The 25,422-nt window shown below is 37.5% G+C and overlaps 4 protein-coding genes across 6 annotated transcripts in view; 3 read left to right on the forward strand and 1 right to left on the reverse strand.

The window, feature by feature from the left end:
* LOC130729284 (probable serine/threonine-protein kinase PBL11) lies at window positions 1–3,610 on the reverse strand. Of its 2 annotated transcripts, none has more exons than XM_057580981.1 (7): window positions 3,456–3,610; window positions 3,263–3,328; window positions 2,408–2,730; window positions 1,966–2,101; window positions 1,680–1,822; window positions 1,464–1,587; window positions 1–666 (listed from the first exon to the last, which is right to left on the reverse strand). In XM_057580981.1, exons 2-7 carry the CDS (start codon window positions 3,312–3,314, stop codon window positions 212–214), a joined length of 1,233 nt encoding a protein of 410 aa, XP_057436964.1. In that variant the 5' UTR covers window positions 3,315–3,328; window positions 3,456–3,610; the 3' UTR covers window positions 1–211. The 2 variants fall into 2 exon arrangements, with proteins under 2 accessions (XP_057436964.1, XP_057436965.1); XM_057580982.1 differs by having other exon boundaries at window positions 3,460–3,605.
* A 1,054-nt stretch (window positions 3,611–4,664) lies between these two features.
* On the forward strand, window positions 4,665–5,174 carry LOC130719338 (uncharacterized). The gene has a single exon (XM_057569967.1). The coding sequence runs from the start codon at window positions 4,665–4,667 to the stop codon at window positions 5,172–5,174; it is 510 nt and encodes a 169-aa protein (XP_057425950.1).
* Window positions 5,175–9,847: 4,673 nt separating this feature from the next.
* Window positions 9,848–14,682, forward strand: LOC130729285 (nuclear pore complex protein NUP54). Its single transcript, XM_057580983.1, has 8 exons — window positions 9,848–10,299; window positions 10,403–10,462; window positions 10,550–10,660; window positions 13,468–13,533; window positions 13,627–13,713; window positions 13,857–13,958; window positions 14,042–14,191; window positions 14,273–14,682. The coding sequence occupies exons 1-8, from the start codon at window positions 9,910–9,912 to the stop codon at window positions 14,387–14,389; spliced, it is 1,083 nt and encodes a 360-aa protein (XP_057436966.1). The 5' UTR covers window positions 9,848–9,909; the 3' UTR covers window positions 14,390–14,682.
* A 2,106-nt stretch (window positions 14,683–16,788) lies between these two features.
* LOC130729286 (E3 ubiquitin-protein ligase PRT6) overlaps window positions 16,789–25,422 on the forward strand; it is a 29,206-nt gene continuing 20,572 nt past the window's right edge. For both annotated transcript variants that reach the window (XM_057580985.1, XM_057580984.1), the window contains exons 1-8: window positions 16,789–17,129; window positions 17,351–18,394; window positions 18,606–19,834; window positions 19,923–20,063; window positions 21,396–21,639; window positions 21,718–22,440; window positions 22,778–22,966; window positions 23,105–23,787. In XM_057580985.1, the coding sequence (XP_057436968.1) occupies window positions 17,055–17,129; window positions 17,351–18,394; window positions 18,606–19,834; window positions 19,923–20,063; window positions 21,396–21,639; window positions 21,718–22,440; window positions 22,778–22,966; window positions 23,105–23,787 (4,328 nt within the window). In that variant the 5' untranslated portion in view covers window positions 16,789–17,054. The remainder of the gene's footprint in view (window positions 17,130–17,350; window positions 18,395–18,605; window positions 19,835–19,922; window positions 20,064–21,395; window positions 21,640–21,717; window positions 22,441–22,777; window positions 22,967–23,104; window positions 23,788–25,422) is intronic.

Genomic DNA, 25,422 nt, shown 5'->3' on the forward strand with positions numbered 1-25,422 from the left:
TTAAAAAGAAAGGTAGCACATTATCCATATATCTAATGCTGCAGTTTTATATAGCGTTCAAACTTCAAAAGCAATGAACACCATGGACCACAAGAAAAGAATTTCTAGTGTATCTCAAAATACAACATAGAAATTACAGAAACTATACATTGCTTACATATATATCAAACCACATCTAACTGCTTCATTCTTGCTGCATCACAAACTGCTCTCAAGCATGAAGGAAAGAAGCAGAAGGTCTGGGATAAGCAGTGGCCTTTCTAGTAGCATCTGCACCTCCTTTGCCAGAAGCCTGGTGGTTGAGGCCGGAACCTCGAACGCGGTCCCCTTTCGGATCAGCACCTTTTTTCTGTGTGTCCTTTGGTTCCTGAAGCTGCTCCAATGCTTTCACAACCTCATCCATGCCTGGCCTGCACTTAGGCTCTCCATCAAGACACCGCATAGCAAGGGCTGCCACGGCTTGAGCTCGGCTATGGGAATATTGTCCTTCCAGACGCGGATCCATCACCCGGAAAACTCTCCGTTTGTTGGATAGGTAAGGCTTGGCCCATTCAACCAGGTTATGCTCTCCAGCTGGTTGGTTCTTGTCTATAGCTCGTCTTCCTGATATGATCTCCAGAAGAACTACCCCAAAACTATATACGTCACTGTTGGCAGTAAGATGACCTAGCAAAATATAAATTATAGTGATGAAAAATATATTAACTAACAATTCATTAATTGCTTGCATACTGATATGAAAAACTAAAAGCTGATCAAGTCATAAGAGCAGCAACAAACTCTAAACACGGTAAAGTTTGCAATTGAATAGTTTATGAAGAAATGAATGAGCAAATATATCCAAAGAAAAGTGATACTGGGGGAGATATTGAGAGTTGGTGTTCTATAAAACCTTAATAATTCAGGGCATTGTTATACATGAAAGGATGCTGTCTAAGATCCTACTGACAGGATAATGTATAAACACAACATCAGAAAATTTGAGTAATAAAAGAAAGTGACTCTAAAAAGCCATTCATGTGTTTACACCCATCAACTTAACCTTTTGAGATAGTTAGATCCCAAACTGACTAGAGCTACGACTATATAAGTCGTTATATATGATAGAGCAATCATCACCCTAAGCTAGCTTTTGGTGTAGAGTCAGGTTCTATGATTGTATCAGAGTCTATCCTATAGATTCTTTCATTGGCCCAATCATAAATGATTCACTCACAGATGACCAGTTCTGCAAAATTCACGCCTCAGATGTCCAACCTTGGGCATGAGGGATGTTAAGATCACACATTGACAAGAGATATAGCTAATTAAGTCTTTACATAGGGTAGAACAATCCTCACCCTTGAACTAGATTTTCGGATAGAGTTAGACCTATGAAAGCATATCTCATTAAGGGGAAGACTGATCCAGGAAATCTCAAAAACTAAGTTAGGAATACAATATGAGAAAAACAGAGATGATACCTGTTGCTAGATACTCCGGTGCTGCATATCCACGGGTTCCCATGACCCTAGTTGAGACATGGCTTTTATCACCAACTGGCCCATCCCTGGCCAACCCAAAATCAGAAAGTTTGGCACTATATTTCTGCAAAGCAACATACAATAAAGCAGCTCAGTAAACAACTACTAAATTCATCATATTCAACCATAAAGAGTACATTGCAATTATGTACATACGGTGTCAAGTAGGATATTTGAAGTTTTGAAGTCACGGTATATGACTTTAGGTTCTGTACTATGGAGAAAAGCAAGACCCTTTGCAGCCCCAAGGGCTATTTTCAATCGCAAACTCCAAGAGAATGGCTGAAAATAAGAACCTCCTGTATCAACAATGATGATTATGGAGCAACATTAGTATAAGAGGATTAAACTTTAAATGTATTGACAGGGAGGGAACAAATCATCTTTTAAGGGGGAAAAAGAAGAAAGGGTTACAAGGTGAACTAAAATAGAAGGTACTAACTTCTGAACAGATGATTCTCCATGCTACCCTTAGGCATAAATTCATAAACCAGAAGCCGATGTTCGTCCTCAAAGCAGTACCCTATTAACTTGACAAGATTAGGATGCTGAAGTTGCCCAAGATAGTTGATTTCAGCCTGTGAATCAAACACAAAACAAGAAAATGAACTATTGTGTAATATACTATCAGTTTTGGACATTGGTTCAAGATCAGTATCACAGTTAGTCCATCCAAACTGAAATATTTAAGTCACTCGATTTTGCTGATAAAGCCAAAAAGATCAAAAAGTGTAAAAAAATTCCAGTTCCACTAGAAAAGTATCCGAAAACAGCTTGCAGTTGCTTAATTGTGTTATTGTACAATGAAATAAAATTTAAAGCCAACATAATAAGCATGAGAGAGGAAACAGATTGAGTGTATCCAGAGAAGAATTGATACTAACCAACCATTCTCTGTGACCCTGGAATCCTTCTTGGTTAAGCCTCTTGACAGCAACAATACTGCCCATTCCTGGTTTGGTAGCAGTAAGCGAATGCTCATCTATCCAGCCCTTAAAAACTGAACCAAATCCCCCCTCCCCTAATACGCTATCTGGGCGGAAATTTCTCGTGGCTGCTCTTAGCTCATTGTAGGTGAAGCTTTTCAAATTGGAAGACTGCAAGATCTCACCCTCGCTTCGAGAAGTGACCGATATGGAGGCTGACGAGTTCCTGCTATCTGTGCTGGTGTCATTGCCACTCCTGCTGACACTTCTAGAAGTGAAACCTACATCAATTCCAAGCAAAATGGTTTACAAAAACACTCATCAGCCTTACAATAAATAAATCAAATCCCACATAATACCAAATTTCTATGAACTCCCACTAAACCCCAAATTACCCCTATGTTTTCTTAACAAGAATTTCCCTTAGTCCTAGTTTTCTTTCAGAGGTATTATTTTCAGAAAACCTTCTGATCAGTTTGGAATGGGTGAAAATTTCATGGATTAGTTTTCAAGGGGAATAGAAAAGCTACCATTCCCAATAAGTCCCAAATATAGAGTCTACCAACTCAATGGGTCTCTTAACCCAAACAACTTTTTTATGAAGCATAGATCACCATATGAGAAAAATCATAGCAGCCTTAACTTGCAAGGATCTCAAGCATGTTACACCCACTAGGATTCATGGTCATGACAGTAGAACTATCCATAAATTTAACAACATTAAGCCTGTCCAATAATAATCATTTCCAGACCCCAACCAAGGAACCAAAATCTGGAGAAAAATCATTTCATTCAAGCCAGAAAGAAACTGACCTGTATTGGAAGGACTCACAGCCTTTATCTTATTGCTCCAGCAAGCACCCATCAACAAAATTACCCCTGTAATCACAAGTTAAAGCTTTTACATGGAAGCAAACCAAGTCTGAAACATGAAAATGTAAGAAGACCAAAAAGGGCAATTAAGAATGAAAAATTATTCACAAACACAAGAAAAACAACAACTCACCCACTTGGTTTGAGGCAGACCTAGTGATTGTGCACTGAGTAGCTGAGATTTCAGAAACCTTTTCTTACTTTTGATGATTTGGGTTTTGATGAGAAGGGATTGTGGAAGCAGGAATGAATGAAGGGTAGAAAGAGAAACTTTTGGACACTTTGTTTGATGGAGGTTTTAATAATGTTGGTATGAATGGGTCTTTTGTGGGGCCCTTTTGGCAAGCAGGGAAAGTAGAATAGAACTATAGAAGGTTGACCCTATCCTTGCTTCTTTCCATTCTCGTTTGTCTTTTTCAACCCAAATTACAATAATCAAAGAAATGGAATTATGTAATATTAATTAATTATTTAAAGTTTTTTATGACTCTCCATTCTTATACTATAATCTATTTTCAAAATAAAAAAGAAGCAACTCCTTTCAGTTACGTTGTCTTAATCTTTATCTGATTTGGTTTTACTCTTGTCTCATACTATAATTAGAGATTAATTTCTGTGCACCGACGGTGTAAAAAAATTTACATCATCATTCATTCACGCTTATAAAAAAAAAACATCATTCATTCACAACCTTCCATTTTCTATTTTAATATTATTAAATTCAAAATTAATTGTGAGATAACAAAATGGAGGGATGTGATTGAATGACGATGTAAAACTTATTTACACCGTCGGTGCATAGAAATTAATCTCTTATAATTATTAACATGATGATATCTTATATAATTTGATGCATTTTTTTACTTGATAATAAATATTTCAAAATATTATTTTATCTCATAAATATTTGAAATTTTGAAATTAATGATGTCCTAAAATAATGACTACAAATTAATGAAAATTGATACAATTATAAAATCATTTATCACAATATTTATTACTATACAAACTTATTAAATTTGATTCTAAAATTTGGTCATTACAATTATTATATTTCCTAATATCATTCAATCTCATTTACAAATTCAAATTTGATTTCTTTAAGCATTATTATTTCACAAAGTCAGGTATTCAAAATTGAATAGTTATTTAATACTCAAACCTCTCTTTCTTGTGTCATTCATATTTTTATCAATTGATATCAGAACTTGTCTCAAGGGCTTCTAATGCATCTTAACAGGTGATAGAGATGAAGATCCATGGCTGACAGTGACAACCGAGGACTACCAAAAATCCAAGCTGCATTTAAATTTCCATACTTTGATGGATCAGATTACCTACAATGGAAAACGAGTATGAGGTTATGCATGGAGTTTGCGAGTTTCAAAGTGTGGGAATTGTGATCAATGGAAACTATATTCCCACAGATGCAACAATTGAACAACCTCTTCTAATAGATCGTTGGCTCGATGAGCACAAGGTGCACAACCAGTATAACTCCAGTACAAAGTTGTGTCTCATCAACGCCTTAAGCCCAACAAAGCATGGCAGAGTTGACAGCTATGAGACAACAAAGGAGATATGGGACGCTCTTACCATAGCTCATGAGGGTACGTCAAATGTCAAGCAGACCAAGATAAATATGTTGGTCACACAATATAAGATGTTCAAAATGCGGGAAGACGAGAGCATTAGTGATATGTTTGCAAGATTCCAAGGGATCACAAACAAAATGAGGCAACTTGGTAGAACATACGACAATGCAGATCAAGTCAACAAAATTCTAAGTTGTCAAAGAAGTGGAGACCAAATGTTACTGCTATCCAAGAAGTCAAAGACCTCAACACGTTAAAGCTGAATGATCTTCTTGGATCGCTAATGGTTCATGAATTAGAGCTAAACCAAGACGATGAAATAAGAAAAAGCAAATCAATAGCCTTCAAGTCTCTGGTCGAATGAATTCAATGCTTCCTCGAATTCAATAGCCTTCAAGTCTCTGGTCGAATGATCTTCTTGGTGGTGCGTGGGCTTGATTGGCTTAACTTGTGCGATGAAGTTGCATTGACACAACTGATAATTTATATGTAGAAGTCACTATAACGCCCAAGCTAGTGAAAGAGCAAGGAGAATCTTGCAGTCTAAGAATAGGAGGTCCAGATATTGCATCATGTGAAACGAAAAGACCCATAAGAGTTGTAAACAAGTGAGATATGCACGAAAGGGGGGCATACTCAAAGTGGTGTATAATAAGCAAAATGCTCTATAAATGAACAACTACACTTGTATTTATAACTTCTCAGTATATCATACGTGACTTTAAAAGTCTCTAGAAAGCCATATGGAAGGTCTCCCAAGAGTAAGGTTGCCTATAGGGTCCTTCCTTGCTTGTTATTAAATGGGTCGTCATGTGCAACCGGTCAACCTTAGCTTTGACTGATCATTCTTTAACTAAGTCATCTAGTCTGCTCGTACGGTACTCACTTAATTGTGAGACTTTGGAACGAATAAGATACTATTAGGTATGTTGAACTTTTAGGGTGAAACAAGTCTATTTTGAAAATAGTACCAATAAAAGTTTTGTATTGCTTGAGTACGTACCGACGGTGGTCAATCCAATGCTCTTACAGTAATGAATTGTCAATGATCGTGAATTTACTTTTTATTTTTGTTATTTTTATAAATGCTGGACTCTATCAAGTGACTTTTTTTTTTTTGAAAGTCTATCAAGTGACTTATTAGTCTGTCAAGTGACTAGTAATTACTAGTATTTTTTTGGTTATGATTAGTAATTATTTAATCCTGATATGAATTTAAAATAAGAAACTGATAAATTAAAGTTCATAAAAAGATACTTTTACAGTACTAGTGACAAAAATGTCTTTTGGTCAACTATTAATGACAAAAACTAAATCTTTTAAATTATAAATGACAGATCTGCTATTAGAATTTTAAGCCTAGGAAGAATGATGATGCAACAATAAATTTGTATTCACACGTTTGTGTTTACATAAAGTAGAAAGGAAGAAAATGGAGAGAACGAGAAATTAGATGAGTAACAGGTGCTGTAATAGAATATTAAAAAGAATGAGTGAAAAAAAAAATAGTGAGAAAAAATAGAAATGTAAATAAATTAAAACTCAAACTTAAAACTACCTTTCCACCTGGTTCTATGGCGTCCTACCTTGACTGTACATATCAGACCGTTGTGTGCTAATTTTGAAGGACAAGAACCAACGAGTCTTTGCTCCAGTTATTCATTTAATTTGACTTTGTTAAGTCATGTAGAGTGAAGCTTCTTCGTCGACATTCTTTGTTAACGCTATTGTATGTTCTACAACTTTTCAAGTATGTCTTCATAGGCTAACAATATGACAATTTTTTTTCTTAACCTGTGTCGTCACTTATTTGGGAAACAGTTGCAGGTTTCTTCAAATAAATGTCTTTTTTGGGGATTCGAATTTGTGTTCTCATCCTTATGAAGATCTAATTTACTTAACACTAGACCAACAAATTGTTCGTCAGAATAAAAAATATTCCACGGTTTGATCCCTGAGTGATGTGTATAGCAAAGGATTTATGGAGAGTGACTTACCCACTTAACTCGATCTCTGAGTCTCGATATAATTTGTCTTGCATGGGCTGGGCGGGGCCTAGTCCTATAGGACCCGCCCATACCTAGAGTTTGGGACAACCCAGGGAAGGCTAGGCAAGGCGTGGGTAGATGATCTGAGGCTAAACATGTAGTTAGCATATGGCGACCTGACCTTGCACAGGTTAGGGCATGCCCGATAGACACCAGACTTAGGGTGATTCTTATGTAAAGGCTACTGGGATGAGGATTTAGGAGGCCCAATAGTCCAAGTATATTAGGGTTTTAGACCACCCCCCCCACCATAAAAGGGATGTCATTTATTGTATAACGAATCTTTTACCTCATTTATGACATAAGACCTTTATTCTCTGACATATTTCCTACTTTTATGCTATGCTAGGGTTTCCTTTTAAAGTCTTTGGTCTTAGTCATATCTAGGTCCTGAACATTGGTGCTGTATGTGGCTCTGACGTGCTTGCCTCTTTTGTTGACATTGAGAGGGTACGTGTAGGAGAGTTTGAGTCATAGATCTGATGCGGACACTGTACGGACAACGTCGTTATGCTCTCTGTCACGCTCAGGGTTTTGGTGGGCTTGTCGGTGGGAGTAGAGCTGTCAATATGGGTTCCAACCCGCGAGCCAGCTCGACGGGTTGGCTAAATGAGCCGGGTTGGGTTGGTTAAATTCTAGCTCGAAAAGAACTTGGGCTAGCGCAACCCGGCTCGTTTAACCCGCGGGTTAGACGGGCCAACCCGCGGGTCAAGCGAGCCAACCCGTCGGGTTAGAGTTATTTTTAATTAAAAAATTTATTTTATTTCTCTTTAATTCCATGTTAGTTTTATGGATTCATTTTAGATAGAAAAATTGAAATTTTCATTTTTTTTAATTTGAGTCAATTTTTTATGTTTTATTTATTATTATTATATTATTTATCTCATTTTAAATGTGACAGTAAAATAATTGTGTTCTTAAATCCTGTAAACAAAATTATTTTTCTATATTTCAAATGTGAGATAAAAATAATTGCGTTGATAAACCTCTTTTTATGAGTTGATACCAATTTCTATAAGTATTTTTTTGAAATTATTTTTTTTATAGCATTTTAAACATTTTCTAATCCAATTTCTCAATTTTTTATATTTATTTCACTCAACCCGCGAGCCAGCCCGCCAACCCGCGAGCTCGTTGCGGGTCGGGTTGGGTTCATATTTTCCTGGCTCGTTAAGACCCCGGGTTGACATAACCCAACCCGTTTTGAACCCAACCCATACGGGCTGACCCATATGGGTCGGGCTGGCCCGTATTGACAGCTCTAGGTGGGAGGCATAGTGGTTGAACACATGGTCCCGGAGGACGACATAGAGGGGGAGTTCTAGATGGAGTTCAACGACTTGAACATGTTGTAAAACCAGAGGTCCAGGTGGAGCAGGAGGCTACGCCTGGACCGACAGGGTGTTCCAGATCCATATTTGGGTGCTAAGGTTAGCAATTCAGCCGTTATGGGCCCGAATCCTATGGCATCCTGATCTGACGACTCATTTCACGGTAACAACATGAGTCTTTCCAGCATGTTCTATCCTCACTCACGTGCTTCCCATGAAAACTTTCATGAAGGTCACCCATCCTAATATTAGCGCAAAGCAAGCACACTTAACCTTAGAGTTTTTATGTGCTGTGCTCCTGAAAAGAAGATGCATCTTGTGGTACCACTCAAATCTTTGATGCTTTCCTCAACTGTATAGTCTCATACCTATACAACCTCTGAATACATCTTGTTCAGGTGCGAGATCAGTTCATTCATGTGTCCTTCCGCTTATATTCCTAACAAGAGCCGCTCCTTGTTCGTGTCTCATTGCACCGACGATCACTCCCCGCCCTTGTCGGCCCGGGGTGTCACAAATCAAGATGCTGACGGAAGAGTTGCAGTCCCTGTAGGCCCAAATCTACAGTAGGGCGTCATGTCAGGTTCCAAACACCATACAAGAGGTACAAAGACAAAATGAGCATTTGAAGGCTCGGATAATGTATTTGTGTTAGATGCGAGAATTTTGCCATGAAGGTCACATCGAGGCGGAGGATGTGGTGGAGTTTCAGCTCTTTTCACCGGTAGGGTGGCGATAGATATACCAAAGCATTTGCAAATTTTGACATTAGACATGTATGTTGGCGATTCCGATCCGGTGGACCACCTATGCTATTTTAACACTGAAATAGTGATAGGAGGGGCAACATATGTGGTAAAATGTAGATTGTTGCCTTCAACGTTTAAGGGAACGCGATGACTTGGTTGATTAAGCAACCGCTCTATTATGTTAGGAACTTTAGTGACTTGTCAACCAAGATTTTGGCGCAATTTTCGGCAGACCAAGTTCAAAAGGCCACTACTGCACACTTATTCAATGTTCGTCAACAACAGGGCGAGATGACTAAGACATACATGAAGCGCTTTAGTAAACTTTTCGTCCAAATAGAAGATGCTAATCCTTTGGTTTGCGTGGTAGCTTTTAAACATGGGTTGAGACCGGGATCACTAAACAATGACTTAACAAGGCAACCTGCATAGGACATGAATTTATCATGGTGGAGGAAGAAGACACGCATAAGGAGCGTGAGGTGTGGCGACAAGACTTGGAGGCTAGATGTAATCACCAAGCTCCAAACACACAAACAAGACCGCCTAGAGAGTCGAGGCGAATTCAGCCACCGCAACAACCCAAAGCAGGGCCCTATCAGTAACGACAAGTACCATAGGGCAAGACCTGGAATAGGCCAACCCAGGTGACCGCAAAACAACAACCCACCCACTTAATACAACTTTTGTGTAAAATTCTGCGAGGTGTAAGTCACACCAACCTTGTTCAGTATCCACATTTGCCAAGGTGGCCGCCTCCGAACGTGGATACATCGAAGTGGTGTGACTATCATAAAGAGCTAGGGCTTTCCCTGGACTGCGTACACTAAGCGCCGCACACACAGCAGAGCAGAACAGAGCACCATGTTTGGCGCTCAACCTTCTTCTTCTCCTTCTCCTTCTCTCTTCGGCACCCCTTCTGCTTCAACCCCAGCATTCGGCACCCCGTCTTCAACTCCAGCCTTTGGTACCCCATCTTCAACCCCAGCATTTGGTTCTTCCCTTTTCTCCTCACCTTTTACTCCTCAGCAAACCCCGCTTTTTCAACAACAACAACAACCCTCTACTGGTTTTTCCTTTCAGAATTCTCCCGCACCACAACAGCAACAACAACCCACTCCATTCCCCAATGCTCAATTGACTACTCAGATGGCTAACGTTGCTCCCGTTCCTTACTCTCTCCCCGATCGCGATGTTCAAGCAATTGTTGATGCTTACAAGGAAGATCCTGGAAATCCCAAATTCGCTTTTAAGGTCTCCTCTCACCGTCTTTATTTTCAAATTTTAAACTTTTTATGTTTAGAATTGTACCCTTTTCATGTTTTCTAAGATTGGTTTTCTGTGTGATTTTGTGCAGCATTTGTTATTCAGTGTAACAGAACCACAGTTTAGGATGAAGCCTGCTGGTATTTCAGATGTAAGTTCATATTTTGCCACTACTAAACTCTTTAGCTTCTAGTTAGTTAGTTTCTGGCTAATTGTGGGAAATAGTTTTTGTTGCTAGATCATGTGGGCAGAGGCTATGGGGAAGCTTGAGGGGATGGAAAGTGCTGATAGAGAACGTCTGTGGCCGCAAGTTGTTCAGGGTTTTAAGGATCTTTCCCAACGCCTTAAGGTAAACTCTATTTGCTTTATTAAATTAGGCTTTATTTGGATTCGTAGAAATGGATTGGATGAAGGGGATTTAAATTGAAATCAAATCACTCTTTAGATCATTTAAAGTAGGGTAGAGCGGAATGAACATGCATCCACAAGTGGTCTTACTATGGCAAAAGGGTATAAGAGAAGAAATATATTGGGGAATTGTTTTCTTTTGGGGAGATAAAGATTGAGATTGATATTGTGTAGCAAACCTGGTTAACAAACTTCAGGATTAGATCCACAGAATTTACTCCCAGTGAATGTTATTAACATATGAATTTTGGCCACATCAGTTTGTGGTGGAATAAGGTGCTTTGGATCCTCTAAGGGCTAAGCAGCCGAGGATGGGGTTTTGTTCAAGGTGCGGACGCAAAGGAGCATATTGTAAAGTTACAATGGCAAACTGATTCCTTATTTGTCGCAGATAATTTGGCTGGAAACAAAATGGAGGAAATTGTGACTGCCTACAAACTTGTCGAGTATCTAGACTACTCATGTTTGTATGGTGATATTATGTTCAAGGCGGTTCAAAAACAGTGTGGTTATTTGGTTACCAAGCTGATAAAGAAAAAACAAAGTCATTGGATGTCTTGATTGCCAATGCTACTTCTTAAGATTGGGAACCAAATGGGTTATCAGGATGGGTTCTCTGATGACTGTTTCCTGCACTGTATTGGCAGTGTTATTGGTTTCAAAGATGGGGATGTGGAGGTGAAATGGACTACTAGTATTTCACAACCAAGGTTATGCCTTATGCAATTTTTCGGATTGAAGAACATGAAGATTCAACTGTAACAAAGAAATGTTGAGAAGTTAACTTATGAAATGATTGAGCAAGGATGTCTACCTATTATCAGAAGGGAATGGACTTGATAAATGTTGATGGTAGTAGAGAGAATTGTGAAAAGTATCTTGGAGGTTGTATCATTGTTTTGCTACAACTTGGTCCACATCTTTTCAATAATGGGATCCAGGTGGTGGTGGGTTTCATAGTCGTTTTTTCCAGATTGTGCACGGGTGTTGATTACATGCAAGCTGTTGCCAAATTGACAGCACATTTTGGGGCAGCAAACTGCGTTCAAGGAGCATTTCCTCACTCCATCTTTGAGTTCAACGATGTTTTAGAGGAAGGGAGAGATGATGTTGACCAACTGCCTTGCTGATGTGCAGTGGGCTAACACTGAGAGTGAAGTAGGCACATGGTGTGTGAAGGAGAGAGAATGTATGTGAGGGGGTTATAACCGTGTGAAGAGAGAGGGGGGGGGGGAGAGACTGAGGAAAACCTGAGTTAGGAATTGGGAGAGAAATGCTTCCTCAAGTTTGCTTGTATCAGTTTTCTTTCTTCTCGTATTTTTCCTAAACTGGATCTGAGTTCATCTCAGAGATCCAGAACTATCCCTACAATTGCATTTCAGTTCTATTTCCTTTTCTACATTTTTCTGGTACCTAAATTATGGCACTACAGCACCTATGCTGGCAGTCCTCAATTTTGAGAAGACCTTTGTTGTTGAGACAGATGCGTCCAGAAAGGGAATTGGAACAGTCATGATGCAAATGGGAACCAGTGGAGTCAACAGTTATAGATAGACCTCAAAGTAAGTGGCTTTATAAATAGGAATTAATGGTGTGGTGTTTGCAGTTCAGAAATGGAGGCATTACTGGTTGGAGAATCATTTTTTGGGTGCACAAAGACAAGAAAAGCCTCTAATGTTTGGCTGAACAGAGAATAATGGGAGAGGGGCATCGAAATGGGTCTCTAAACTGCCAGGCTTTGATATTATGAACAATATAAGCTAGGTGTTGAAAATAAGGAAGCTAGTGCTCTCTCTAGGATAGTGCAGTTTTCAGCTGTCAGGTTTAGTTCTATGAATGGGATGACTTAGAAATGGAGATTTTGGCTAATGTCGAATTAAGAGGAATTGTGCAGGATCTGCTGAGGGATCCAAATGCTCTGATACCATGTTTACACCGGTGGACAGTGGGTCCTCCAGGAATCACAGATTAGGATTAGGGTTGCCTTTTTAGCCTCTGATAAGAAATCAAGAAGCATTGAAATGAATTCATGTGTCTAAACCACACAATGGAGTGTGTTATATATAATAGGTACAATAAATGCATAATAGCATTGTTTCTCTATGTACAGTATGTTACATAATACATAGTTTCATTAATTACAATATATCCTATCTTTTTACATTATTTCTAAAAGGTTAAAAGAGAAAATAGAGTAAACTGGAAAATATCAGATGAAGAAGTGGGTCCCAACAGCAAAGAAGAAGAAGGCGGAAATGGAAGGAACAGTCCACAGGTTACACAAATATGCACGTATTTTAGGCAAAAGGGAATTTCCCTTCATAAATCCCACGTTCTCAGTTTCCCAGGAATATTTGATTGCCACCCCCTATGCCGGGATAGACAACAGCATATACGTGGGAAAATCGTATTGCCAGAAATATCTTTTACCTGGGTGTATATTTTTATAACCTGCTACCAAATGCAGGAATCTTCTTTCCCAGACCCATATTCCCAAGAATCTTTTTTCAATCGCTCATCAAACTCCCATTTTGCATTGATTTAGGCTTTTCTGAATTGATCACTAACTCATTACTTGGTAGAGATATTTTAATACCAGAGTAGTAATGCTTTAAATATTGAATGTATTGATCTGTATCCACCAGTGAGTATTTGAGGCAAAAAAAGACAAATCTACTAAATTCTGATATTGACATTTTTCATATCTGAGCCTCTGTGGGATACAGTTTGACTCACGTTCTATTGCAGATCCAAGATGAAGTCATAGCTTCTGATGCAGAGAGGTTACGTGTAACCCAGAGCAATGTGAAAATGGTATTGCTCTTCCTTTACTCTCCCAAAAGCAGTACTGACTTTATTATTTTACTTTGATGACTTATCTTTCCAATTGTCCAATGCTTTTGGCAGCTCCAAAGACATTTTCAAGCTGATACTCTACCTTGGATTCAAAGGCTGAAACAGAAAGAACAAATTCTCCAGCAACGTCTTTTAAGAGTAAGGACAGCTGCTGTGTGTTTTGCATTTCTTGTTCTATCTGGTGCTCCCCAATTAGCAGCATTAGTTTATTGGTAAAAATCATAAACACATCGTGGGGTTGGATTCCTTAATTCCTTGCTCTTCTTGTGTTGTGATTGAAGGTAATGCGCATAGTGGAGGCACTCGAGGGAAAAGGATGCCGTATACCCCTGACAAAAGGGGAAGCTGAACTTGCTGAGAAATTAGCCACAATAACTAGACAGGTAAAAATTTTTGTCTGCCTCCTCCTGCTTTGTTGTTTGCTTATATGCAAGTGTAACTAACATGAAAGAAAATATCTTTTCAGCTGAAAGGATCCGGAGCGGAACTCACTAGGAGGGTACAAAATCTATTAACTGTATCTCGTGTTCAGGCTAAGAGCAATGGATTTGGTGGCCCAGTTTATCTTCCGGGATCAACAAAAATTCATGAACAGAGTCTGACTGACCTGCAGGAGGTAAGATTGCTTAACATCTTTGTTTGCTGTTCTTTTTAAACTACGTAAGTGGGATAACACATATATACCTTGTGCAAGCAGGTCTTACAGCAGCAAATGGAGGCCATAGCAAGACTTGGAAGTGTTCTGAAGCGAGATGTACGGGATATGGAGATTATGATTGCTGAGGACACAGGAGCAACCGAAAACGGGAATTGAATCTCAACTTGCTTAAGAAAATCTCAGTTATTCCTGCTTCATATTTGCTCTTGAATTTTTCTAATCTTCCGTGATTTGCTAATGTAGTGAGCACATTGATAGTACATTTGTGCTGTTTGGAACTTCTTATGTTCTTCAAGGGTTAAAGGAATAGGTTGCTAAGTCTATGTTTGGTGTAAAATATAGAATCGAATAGAACGTAATACAAAGTTTATTCGGTATGTTGAAAACAGAATTCAGCAAGACAAGAAAGCATATAGTACTAGTACATGCTCAATTCCTCTACTCTTTCAGATTTAGCCATGTAATATTTTTTAGAAAATCTCCATACACTCTCTATTTCCTCTATCCATAATACACACGCGCCTCCTCACTTGTTTTTTTTTTTTTTTTTCATTTTACTCATTCAGTTGCGTTCTTCTCCAATTCTTCATTCTTCAAATTCGTTTATTTCTTCTTCTTCATGATCCCTAATCTCTCCTCTCAATCGATTTTTCAAATCCCTTAATTTCTCCATTCTTCCATATACCTTTCTCTCCCCAAATTTCACAGTAACTCGAACTCTCCCTAAATCCCGCAGAATTCGAATTTTGTTTCTTCCCTCAAATCTCTTTCAAATTCACGATACTCGTCCCTCATCGTCTCTTTATTTCTTCCCTCAAATTTCTCATTCAAACACTCAGTTTCAAGAAGCTATCTTAAACAAAATTAGTGATTATGGATTTGAATTTGAATTCTGCAAAGCAAGATTTCAGGAACTGCTTCTCATTGAGACATGGTTTAGGACAAAATTTTCAAACAGCATTATTTTCCCGATTCTGATTTGGAATTTAATGTTGTTTTATGTTTCTGCTGCCATATTATTATACAAATTGTATTTTGTGTCTAATAAACTTGACACTGATTTTTGAATCTAACATTGTTGATGGCGTGTGTTCTGAAACAGAACAAAAGAGCTAATATATTTATTGGTTTTCACTCTATTATTGATCATCATTGAAAATGTCTTTGACTCTGGTTTTTCAAGTGATAAATTAACAATTTCTTTTAAACTCCACTCTTTAAAATTAGATGTTCTTTAAAAATACAAGTGTTTTAGAGGTGTCCAACCAAGAAGAAGTGTCGACTTAAGTGTTCGAGATGAAAAAAAAAAATTTAATCAGACATCGCGGAGAAGTGTCTGACACGTGTCGTGTAGGTGTTCTACGAGTGTCGGTGTCGTGTCAGTGTCCGACACCGAGACACTCCATATGTGAGAGGTGTCCGTGCTTCATAGCTTATACACAAATCTTCTCTTATACATTAAAATGATGAATTATTTAATCCACCCTATAAATGATGGATAAAACATGATAAGAGTATAATGCATAAGTTACATGAAATATTTAATCTACCGCCACTATTACCATCCTCCACCACCCCACCACCCTCCACCACCGCTATTGCCGTTGTCACCACCACCCTTCACCACTACCGCTGTCACCACCATCATCACCATCACCTTCCACCGTCGGCACCACCCGAACCACCACCACCACCACCACCTCACAACCCTACAACACTGCCAATCCACCAACACAATCTACCACCACCACTGCCTCCACCACCACCACCACCATCATCACCATCACCACCCGAACTACCACCGCCACTGTCTCCACCACCGCCCTACAACACTACCACCACCGTCTCCACCACTCTCCACCACCATTACATACCGCCACAACCACGTCACTCCACTGCCACCGCCACCACCATCACCTTCCAACATGACTATTGCCGCCACTGCCGCCCTACAACTTATCACCACCACAATACTCTCCACCAACACCATCCACCACCCCCCTCATGACCGCGACCACCACCCTCTACCGCCATCGTCATCACCACCACTACCTATCGCCATAACTACCTCCTCCAACGCCGCCACGACTCAGTATCACCATTGTCATCTCTACAGCCATCACCACAACCACCACCCTTCATCACTGCCACCGCCACATCGGCCGCCACCGCCATTCTTACCACCCACTAACACCATCTTTATTTTTATAATATTTATTATTCAATATTTCAGGAAACATAAGTTTATATTAATATAAACGAAATGATAAGTTATACGATGTATGACCAAACACTGTATAATATCAAAATTTTATCGGACTTAATACTATTACACCTCGTACCAAACGAGTCCTTGAACATTCATCATATCAACCCGCTAGTGAAGGACCTAACTTGACCGGCAACTACCACTTTTAGGGACTACAAAAGCTATTTCAATCATCTAGGGTCTAACTTGACAACGTGTGACACTTTCAAAGATGAACTTGAGTATTCACCCAATTAACGCGATAGAGAGACCAAAAACAATTTAACCCTATGAAGAAAGGTTGCAAAAAAAACACTGTTTGAGTCGAGCGTAGTAGTCCCTCCCATATAGCATCAGCGTTATCATCATCACGATCATAATAATCGTTCTCCATGGGATTGGATTTCACTGCAAAATCCAATTAGGGTTTGCAACAGCGCGTGTTGTCGCTGGGTTCTTCTCCCTGTTCTTGTTTCGTCACAAAATCTCGAAATTGAAAAGAATTCATCACTTTCTCAGAGTCAAACCTCTCGCTCTTTGTGCTGTTGCCTCGTTCGATTCTGGCGCTCCATCATGGCTGAGAACATGGAAATCCATTCGCCCTCTGATTCCCAGCCCCTTCTCCGGTCTCGGGATCGAATCGTTCGGGTAACAATCTTGCTTTTTCGATTCTCATGGCTTTATTTACTGAAATTCACACTCTCAATAACTTGACCACTTTAATTCACCTTGCATTTAATCGTTGGTTTAGCTGATTTGATCTGTTTCGCCTTTCTTCGGGTGAATGGATTTTTGGTTGAGTGAAGATTATTTGAGTTTTAGGGTTTCAATTTTTATGTTGAAATGCATGTTTGATGTTTGGTTTTCAGAGGCTTGCCCGGTTTGGGGTTCCGCAGGAGCAGCTTGATCAGCCTGGTTTGGTTGCTTTTGTTAAGGAGAAGAGGGAGTTGAAACCTGACCTGGTTAATGTTATATTGTCTGTTATGGAAGAAGCAGAAGCTGTGCAAGATTCTAAGTCGGGTTTGAGGAAGATGTTCCTAGAGAGCTTGGTATGGTTGCAGTGGTTGATGTTTGAGGGCGACCCCAATGCTGCCCTCGGAGGCCTTTCCATTATGTCTGTTGGACAGAGGGGTGTCTGTGGGGCTGTTTGGGGACGCACTGATATAGCTTACAGGTGTAGGACGTGTGAACATGACCCGACTTGTGCTATCTGTGTTCCTTGTTTTGAGAATGGGGATCACAAGGGCCATGATTACTTTGTTATATACACAGGCGGAGGCTGTTGTGATTGTGGAGATGTGACAGCATGGAAGCGTGACGGGTTCTGCTCGATGCATAAGGGTGCTGAGCAGGTAAAACCACTTCCGGAGGAGATCGCAAACACTGTTGCTCCTGTGCTTGGTTCTCTTTTCGATTACTGGAAAGGCAAACTCACTATTGCAAGTGATTCCGTTTCAAAAAGAAAGAAGGCTGCAAATGATCTAACTTTTTCTGTGGTTGATATGCTTTTAGAATTTTGCAAGCACAGTGAGAGTTTGCTCAGTTATGTTGCTCGGTTGCTGTTCTCTTCTACTGGTTTATTGGGCATCATGGTGAGAGCTGAGAGGTTCTTAAGCAATGATGTTGTAAAGAAACTCCATGAGCTACTCCTGAAATTGTTGGGAGAACCGACTTTTAAATACGAGTTTGCTAAAGTTTTTCTCACTTACTATCCGAGTATTATAAATGAGGCCATAAAAGAGTGCAGTGACCTACCTCTAAAGAGATATCCACTACTATCTATGTTCTCTGTGCAGATACTTACAGTACCCACTCTCACCCCACATCTTGTAAAGGAAATCAACCTTCTAACCATGCTGCTGGAATGTCTTGAAAATATTTTTATTTCTTGTGCTGAAGACGGACATTTGCAGGTAATGGGCTATTACAATACTACTTCAATAGATATAATGTCAAGATGCCCAAGTCTGTCCGGCTTTTGTCCTTTTGAATAATTTTAACTAGTTTGAGATTCTAGTTGTGAAGTCGATATGTTTTATTGATAAAATGTAGCTATATTTTACAGTCATGTTTTTAGTCGTCTTTCATGTTGTTTTGTTAAAGAGATATAGAATCCTTTTGCAGGTTTCTAGGTGGGTAAATTTGTATGAGACAACAATACGTGTTATTGAAGATATTCGATTTGTTATGAGCCACGTGGTGGTTCCCAAATTTATAACCAATGATCAGCAAGATATCTCAAGAACTTGGATGAGACTTCTGTCCTATGTGCAAGGAATGAGCCCTCAAAAGAGGGAAACAGGCCAGCATATAGAAGAAGAAAATGAGAATGTCCATTTGCCTTTTGTTTTAGGGAACTTTGTTGCCAATATTCATGCTCTATTGGTGGAAGGAGCATTTTCTGATGCTACCAAGGGAGAGATGGATGATGAGCTTGTTTCGAGCTCAAATAATAATGAAACAGATAATGAAACAGATTATGGAGATGTTCGAAGACATACAAAGGTAGGTCGGCTTTCAGAGGAATCCTCTGCATGCAATGTGACCATTAGGAATAATGCCCTCGCTTGCCCAAAGGTTTTTGATACAAAATCTGATACCACTTCCCATTTGTTTCTTCCACAATCAGCCACTTGGCTGGTATATGAGTGTTTAAGGGCTATTGAGAATTGTTTTGGCGTTGAAAATACCCCTGGGATGCTTCCTAACATGTTATCCCAAAACAGCGGTATTGACTATAATGACAATTTTTCTGCATTTAAGAGAACAATGTCTAATTTCAGAAGGGGTACACATTCATTTGGTAGGTTTGCAAGTTCAGGCAGAGATCATGGTAAACAATGTTCTGATGACTATGCTGATAGCCTGGAAATTGGCAAAAGTGCTGTGAAGGATGGCACGTTCAGAATAAATGATGAAATTGATCCAGAAAATACATGCACTAGTTCCAATTTGGATGATAGTGCCATGGAAGAAGACTTTCCTGTGGTATCAGATGGTTTACGTTTTCTTTCATCGCCTGATTGGCCACTGATAGTCTATGATGTTAGTTCACAGGATATATCTGTGCACATTCCATTGCATAGATTGATTTCCACGTTGTTGCAGAAGGCTCTAAGAAGATGTTTTTGTGAATCTGATGTGCCTGATGTTTCTTCTGATAATTCATTAGAAATCTACAGTGACTTCTTTGGGTATGCTTTACGGGGAAGTCATCCATATGGTTTCTCTGCCTTTGTAATGGAGCATCCATTGCGGATTAGGGTCTTTTGTGCTCAAGTCCATGCTGGAATGTGGCGTAAAAATGGAGATGCGGCTTTACTATCTTGTGAATGGTATAAGTCCGTGCGCTGGTAAGTCAAGTCTATATTACTATACACTGTATCTAAGGATTTAAACTCATCCTTTATACTTTTCTATATCATTTCTTTACTTCTACAGGTCCGAACCAGGTATGGAGCTTGATCTATTTCTTCTTCAGTGTTGTGCTGCACTTGCTCCAGAAGATCTATATGTCAGTAGAATTCTAGAGCGCTTTGGACTATCAAACTATGTTTCCCTAAATCTAGAACAATCTAACGAGTATGTCCTCTCCTGCAAAATGACAAACTTTTCATGATTCTATGTTATTTTTGTAATGCTTCATGTCCAGGATTGTAGGAATTTAATTCCATATGTTAGAATTATTAAGCACATTTGTAAATATAGATTTGCTGTTGCTGATTTAGCATAATTTTTGTAAATGTCTTTCTTCGTGCAAATGAATTAGTCTTCTTAGCTACAAAGGGGTTTCTTTATTAGGGATAATATGTAATATATAGACTTTGTCAAGTTTTATTCTTTTTTCTCCTGAATAATTTATTTTACTGTTCTTTTCTTTTAGCAGATCATTTTATCATTTTCTTCTGTCTCATGTCATTCTTTTATGAATTTATGTCATAGTGAAAATATTCTAGGAAAAAAATGCAATCTTGTAATCTATGCACGCTTCATTTTATCATGTTGACTGACCTAACTGAAATGGATACTGGTCGAGCTCATTATTTTAATGGTTTGTGCACTTAATACGTCATAAATGGTTACTTAGTTATTGGATCTTTTGGGTCCTCCGGTTCCTACTGTGTTTTTATCTTTGATCTTATAGTCTTAAAAGTTAGTACCTCAACATGGCTACTCCGTTTCCTTGTGACTGTATATACTCGAACTATTAGGGTACCATCTGCAGATATGCATTGATTCCGTGACAAAAACAGGCCGTTCCATTTACATAACAGCCAATTCAACCTCTTGCCATAGTCTTCTCAATTGACTGTTTAATATTGTGAATGACTAACTCTCTTAGAAGCTTTAAGTTGTTAGTTGAGGTGGAGGCACATTAAGTGTCTTACATTCCCCTTATGCACAAGCTTGCTTTATCTTGTGTTGAGATTTAGTTTATGAAAAATGAATGAGTGCTGTGATAGAATCAGCCAAGAAAGAAGGAAAACTGTTGTGAAAAGTACACTCTTGCTAAGTAATTCGAGAGTCTCAGCCTCTCTCCTAAATCCCCATTCTAAATGATGCCTAAAGATTCTAATCCCTGTCAACTCCCTCTTATTTATAATGTCCACTCCCCTCCCCTACCCTAACTAACTCCAGAAGCTAACAGAACTCTGACAGAACTGCTAACTAACTAACCTAAGGGATGCAAGTACCTATCAGGCTGTGAGGATTGAACTCCTGATCTAACTGAGAAGTTTGGCTTGTTCCCTTTCATAGGAGTGTCTGATCAGGATCTTATGATAATCATCTCCCAGATTAATGATTATCATATCTTTGTCTTCAATTTTGTTGTGTAACTCATCCCATTTTTCCTTCTCATTTATAATTTTTTATAAATAATTTGTTTAATTATCAATACTTTCTTATTTTCAGACATGAACCTGTTTTAGTCCAGGAAATGCTTACTCTTATTATTCAGATAGTTAAAGAACGGCGCTTTTGTGGGCTAACTACTGCTGAAAGTTTGAAAAGAGAACTAATTTATAAGTTATCCATTGGAGATGCGACTCATAGCCAATTGTTGAAGTCTCTTCCTCGGGATCTCTCCAAGTTTGAGCAGCTTCAAGGCATCTTGGATACAGTTGCTATTTATTCTAATCCATCTGGCTTTAATCAGGTTTGTTGACTCTTGAAGAGATTTATAATTTTTTTTTTGGTACACTGTATTTACCCAGATTTTGATCTGTTATATTAGGGTATGTATTCTCTGCGATGGCCATATTGGAAAGAGTTGGACTTGTATCACTCACGATGGAATTCAAAGGATTTACAAGTTGCAGAAGAAAGATACTTACGCTTCTGCAGTGTCTCAGCACTCACTACTCAACTGCCCCGGTGGACCAAAATTTATCCTCCTTTGAAGGGGATAGCCAGAATAGCTACTTGCAAAGTTGTCCTACAGATTATTCGTGCAGTTCTATTTTATGCTGTTGTTACTTTTAAATCTGCTGAATCTCGTGCTCCTGATGGTGTTCTTCTACCTGCGTTACATTTGCTAGCATTATCATTAGATATCTGTTTTCAGCAGAAAGAATCTAGTGAGAATCCGTGTCATGATGTTGCACAAATTCCCATAATTGCCTTCGCTGGAGAAATAATTGATGGGAGTTCTTTTTATGATGTTGGTAATCAAAGTCTGTTGTCACTTCTTGTTTTATTGATGGAAATGCACAGGAAGGATAATGTAGACAACATTGTAGACGCGGGTGGTTGTAGTTTATCTTCTCTAATTGAAAGCATACTAAAGAAATTTGCGGAGATCGATGATGGATGCATGACTGAGTTGCAAAAACTTGCTCCTGAAGTGGTCAATCATATTTCTGAATCTGTTCCAGCTAGAAACTCAAGTGCCTCATTGTCTTCTTCTGATAGTGAGAAACGCAAGGCCAAAGCTCGAGAGAGGCAGGCTGCAATTATGGTACATGGCTGTGTTTGTTTTCTTTTTTAGTTAATGATATTAAAAGATGTTGTTTTCTGTTACCTGTCCTTCATCTGATTTTATTGCAAGACAATTCTGAGACGTTACATTAGTTAATTGAATATTTAAACTCCAGAATATTTTGAAAGACATGCTTTTATGTCTTTTAGCTGGTTTTTTACAGGCTAAGGAAGGCATTTGGTTGCGAACATTCTCAATTGTCCCAAACACACTTTGTTTACTTTGATCCAGATTTGCCTTGACCTGTTCTGTTGTGCCAATTTACTTCTCATCACCATTTGATTCAGTGTATTGGTTTACTTGGCTTTTAATGCAGGAAAAGATGAGATCCCAGCAGACAAAATTTTTGGCCAGCGTTGATCCTACTGTTGATGATGGTTCTCAACTTGATCATGAAGGTGACTTAGACAGCGAACATGATTCTGAAGAATCTAAGCAAGTTGTTTGCTCTCTTTGCCATGACCCCAATTCTAGACATCCCATTTCATATTTGATTCTTCTACAGGTATATGGAAGTACTATACCTGCTGTGAGCTAGATTTTAAATAGGTTATAGTTTGGTGCACTGCATTTTTATTTTATTTTATTTACCGTTCCTTATTTTAGTTCATATCTTAATTCAGTCATAATTTCTGTGCTCAAGAAATCTAGGCTTGTGAGTTCTGTTGACAGGGGTCCAGTATCATGGGCCCAACTTTGCCAATCAGATAAAAAACTCACGCCTATCATCAACACCAAAGAGACAAATATGTCTATGAACATGAATTCAGGTGGTTCAGAATCAACTTCATCTTCCCACATTACTCGGATAGTTCAGAGTGCTGCCAGTGAATTATCTTCTGGGGGGCAACCTGGAGAAGTTAATGCTTTTCTGAAATATGTTAAGAATCAGTTCCCAGCGTTGGGAAACTTTCAGCTCCCAGACACATCTTATGATGAAATAGAAAAGACACCATATACTTTTGAGACATTAGAACAGGGCATGTACTTCTCCATTCGTGAGGAAATGCATGATCTTATCTTGCCTTCTAATTTGATGAATGGGGATGAAAATGTTCAAACTGCTGGAGGGAATTCAGATGCTATAAAAAATACTGGATCTGTATTGCTTGGGAAGTATACAGCCGATCTTGTGAGAGAGAGGTCAGAAATTTCTTCTGCATCTGAAAATTCTTCTAGTGAGAATGATTCTGTAGAATCAACATCTCAGCATCCAGCAAATGGTGGATTTAGCCCTATAGATTGCGATGGAGTTCATCTTTCTTCATGTGGGCATGCAGTACATCAAGAGTGCCTTAGCCGATATTTGTCTTCATTAAAAGAGAGGTATGCATCATTCTGATTAATCAGCATAAGTTACTTTTTTGTTTATGAACTTTGAATTTGAATACCTTTCCTACCTTAATGTAACATTTTTCACTCCATTGTTATGAAATAGATCAGGTTTACCAAATTTCATATCAATTACAAGCAGATTGATACTTCATCACAGTACTTTATTTTTAACGTATGATATGATATGACATTTAAAACATAAGTAAATATTCAATCTTCTATATATATATGTAAAGCACACTTGTGTTTTTTGCATGCAATAAATGCATTAAATCATAAAAGCTCACATACTTTTATATTAAATACATTAAAAATAAATAATTTAATAAATTAAAAACTGAAAAAAAATTTATTATAAAAAACTATTCAACTACTGATATTAAATAACAACATTCATAGACTTAAAATTGACTTGAGCTTTGCATTTAAAAAATTTAAAATATCAAAATTAAAAACAAAATAATATTTATTAATAATTAATTTAGATTAAACACTTTTAAAATAAAAAAAATTATATATATATATATCTATATACATATGTAAAGTAGACTTGAAAAAATAACATTAAACACATAAAAAATAGTAAATTTATTTTGAATTAAAAACATTAAATAAAAAAATTGAAAACTAAAATAAAAACTACATCAACTTTATTATTCATTATATTAATTGTTAAACTTTTCAATTTCTCATATTTAAAAGTAAATATTAAAATTTAAAACTCTTCAATTTCTCTTATTTAAAATGAAATATTTAAATTATTTAAATTTTAGCTATTCATTACAACTTGAGGTGAATTTTTAAAAAATAATAATAATTGAAATTGACTACCATACATTAATGACAATAATAGATGTTAATAATAATTTGTTTATATTCTTTACATTATTGTTAATAATAATTATAAATCTTATTAGTTATTAATTATAAGTTGGGAAATTTTAAAAAAATAAAAAATAAAACTTATTACTATTTATTACTTATACAAAAATATTTATTAATAATTTATATCGAAAAAATAGTTGAAAATAAAAAAATAATGTCTCTATAAGATATTATTATTACTATATTGAATGTGTATATTATTTGAAAAAAAAATTAATATGATTTTTGATCTATTATGTAGAAGTAAAAATAACTTGAGGAAGCATAACAGAGAAAAATAATTATTTTATTTCAAGTTATAAAAAGTTATTTCAATTATAATTTTTAAGTTAAAATTATTTCAAGTTCAAAAAAAAGTTAAAATTATTTTATTGTTGATAAAAAAGTATAAAAAAAATATGTTATTATAACTTATATTAAAACCTTATTACTTGATTTAAAATATTTTAAATTCACTTAAGGATTTTTCAAATTATTAAATTGGTTTTTAAAGATTAGTTATGATTGAAAAATAGAATAACATATGGGGACAATAATTGAGTATCAATGTTTACAACCGGATATATGATAAATCAGCACATCTGCAATTGAAACCACAATAATAAACCTAAAAACAGAGAACTCAAATCAATATATATTACAACCAAAGTTTTTAAAATTAATTTAATACTAATACAAAAGAAATTTAATTACACTGTAATAATTTTTATACTATATTAAAAAAAGTAGTGTAAATAAACC

The sequence above is a fragment of the Lotus japonicus genome, chromosome 1 (genome assembly GCF_012489685.1).
Source record: "Lotus japonicus ecotype B-129 chromosome 1, LjGifu_v1.2".
In the NCBI taxonomy this organism is placed as follows: domain Eukaryota; kingdom Viridiplantae; phylum Streptophyta; class Magnoliopsida; order Fabales; family Fabaceae; genus Lotus; species Lotus japonicus.

Excerpts from the sequence above, each read along its gene's own strand:
- LOC130729284 (XM_057580981.1), bottom strand. The coding sequence starts at position 3,314 with ATGGGTGCTTGCTGGAGCAATAAGATAAAGGCTGTGAGTCCTTCCAAT. Across the intron at positions 2,102-2,407 it reads AGGGTCACAGAGAATGGTTG|GCTGAAATCAACTATCTTGG; the intron begins GTTAGTATCAAT and ends TTTGATTCACAG. Across the intron at positions 667-1,463 it reads ACCGGAGTATCTAGCAACAG|GTCATCTTACTGCCAACAGT; the intron begins GTATCATCTCTG and ends ATATTTTGCTAG.
- LOC130719338 (XM_057569967.1), top strand. The coding sequence starts at position 4,665 with ATGGAAAACGAGTATGAGGTTATGCATGGAGTTTGCGAGTTTCAAAGT.
- LOC130729285 (XM_057580983.1), top strand. The coding sequence starts at position 9,910 with ATGTTTGGCGCTCAACCTTCTTCTTCTCCTTCTCCTTCTCTCTTCGGC. Across the intron at positions 10,300-10,402 it reads ATCCCAAATTCGCTTTTAAG|CATTTGTTATTCAGTGTAAC; the intron begins GTCTCCTCTCAC and ends GATTTTGTGCAG. Across the intron at positions 13,534-13,626 it reads CCCAGAGCAATGTGAAAATG|CTCCAAAGACATTTTCAAGC; the intron begins GTATTGCTCTTC and ends TGCTTTTGGCAG.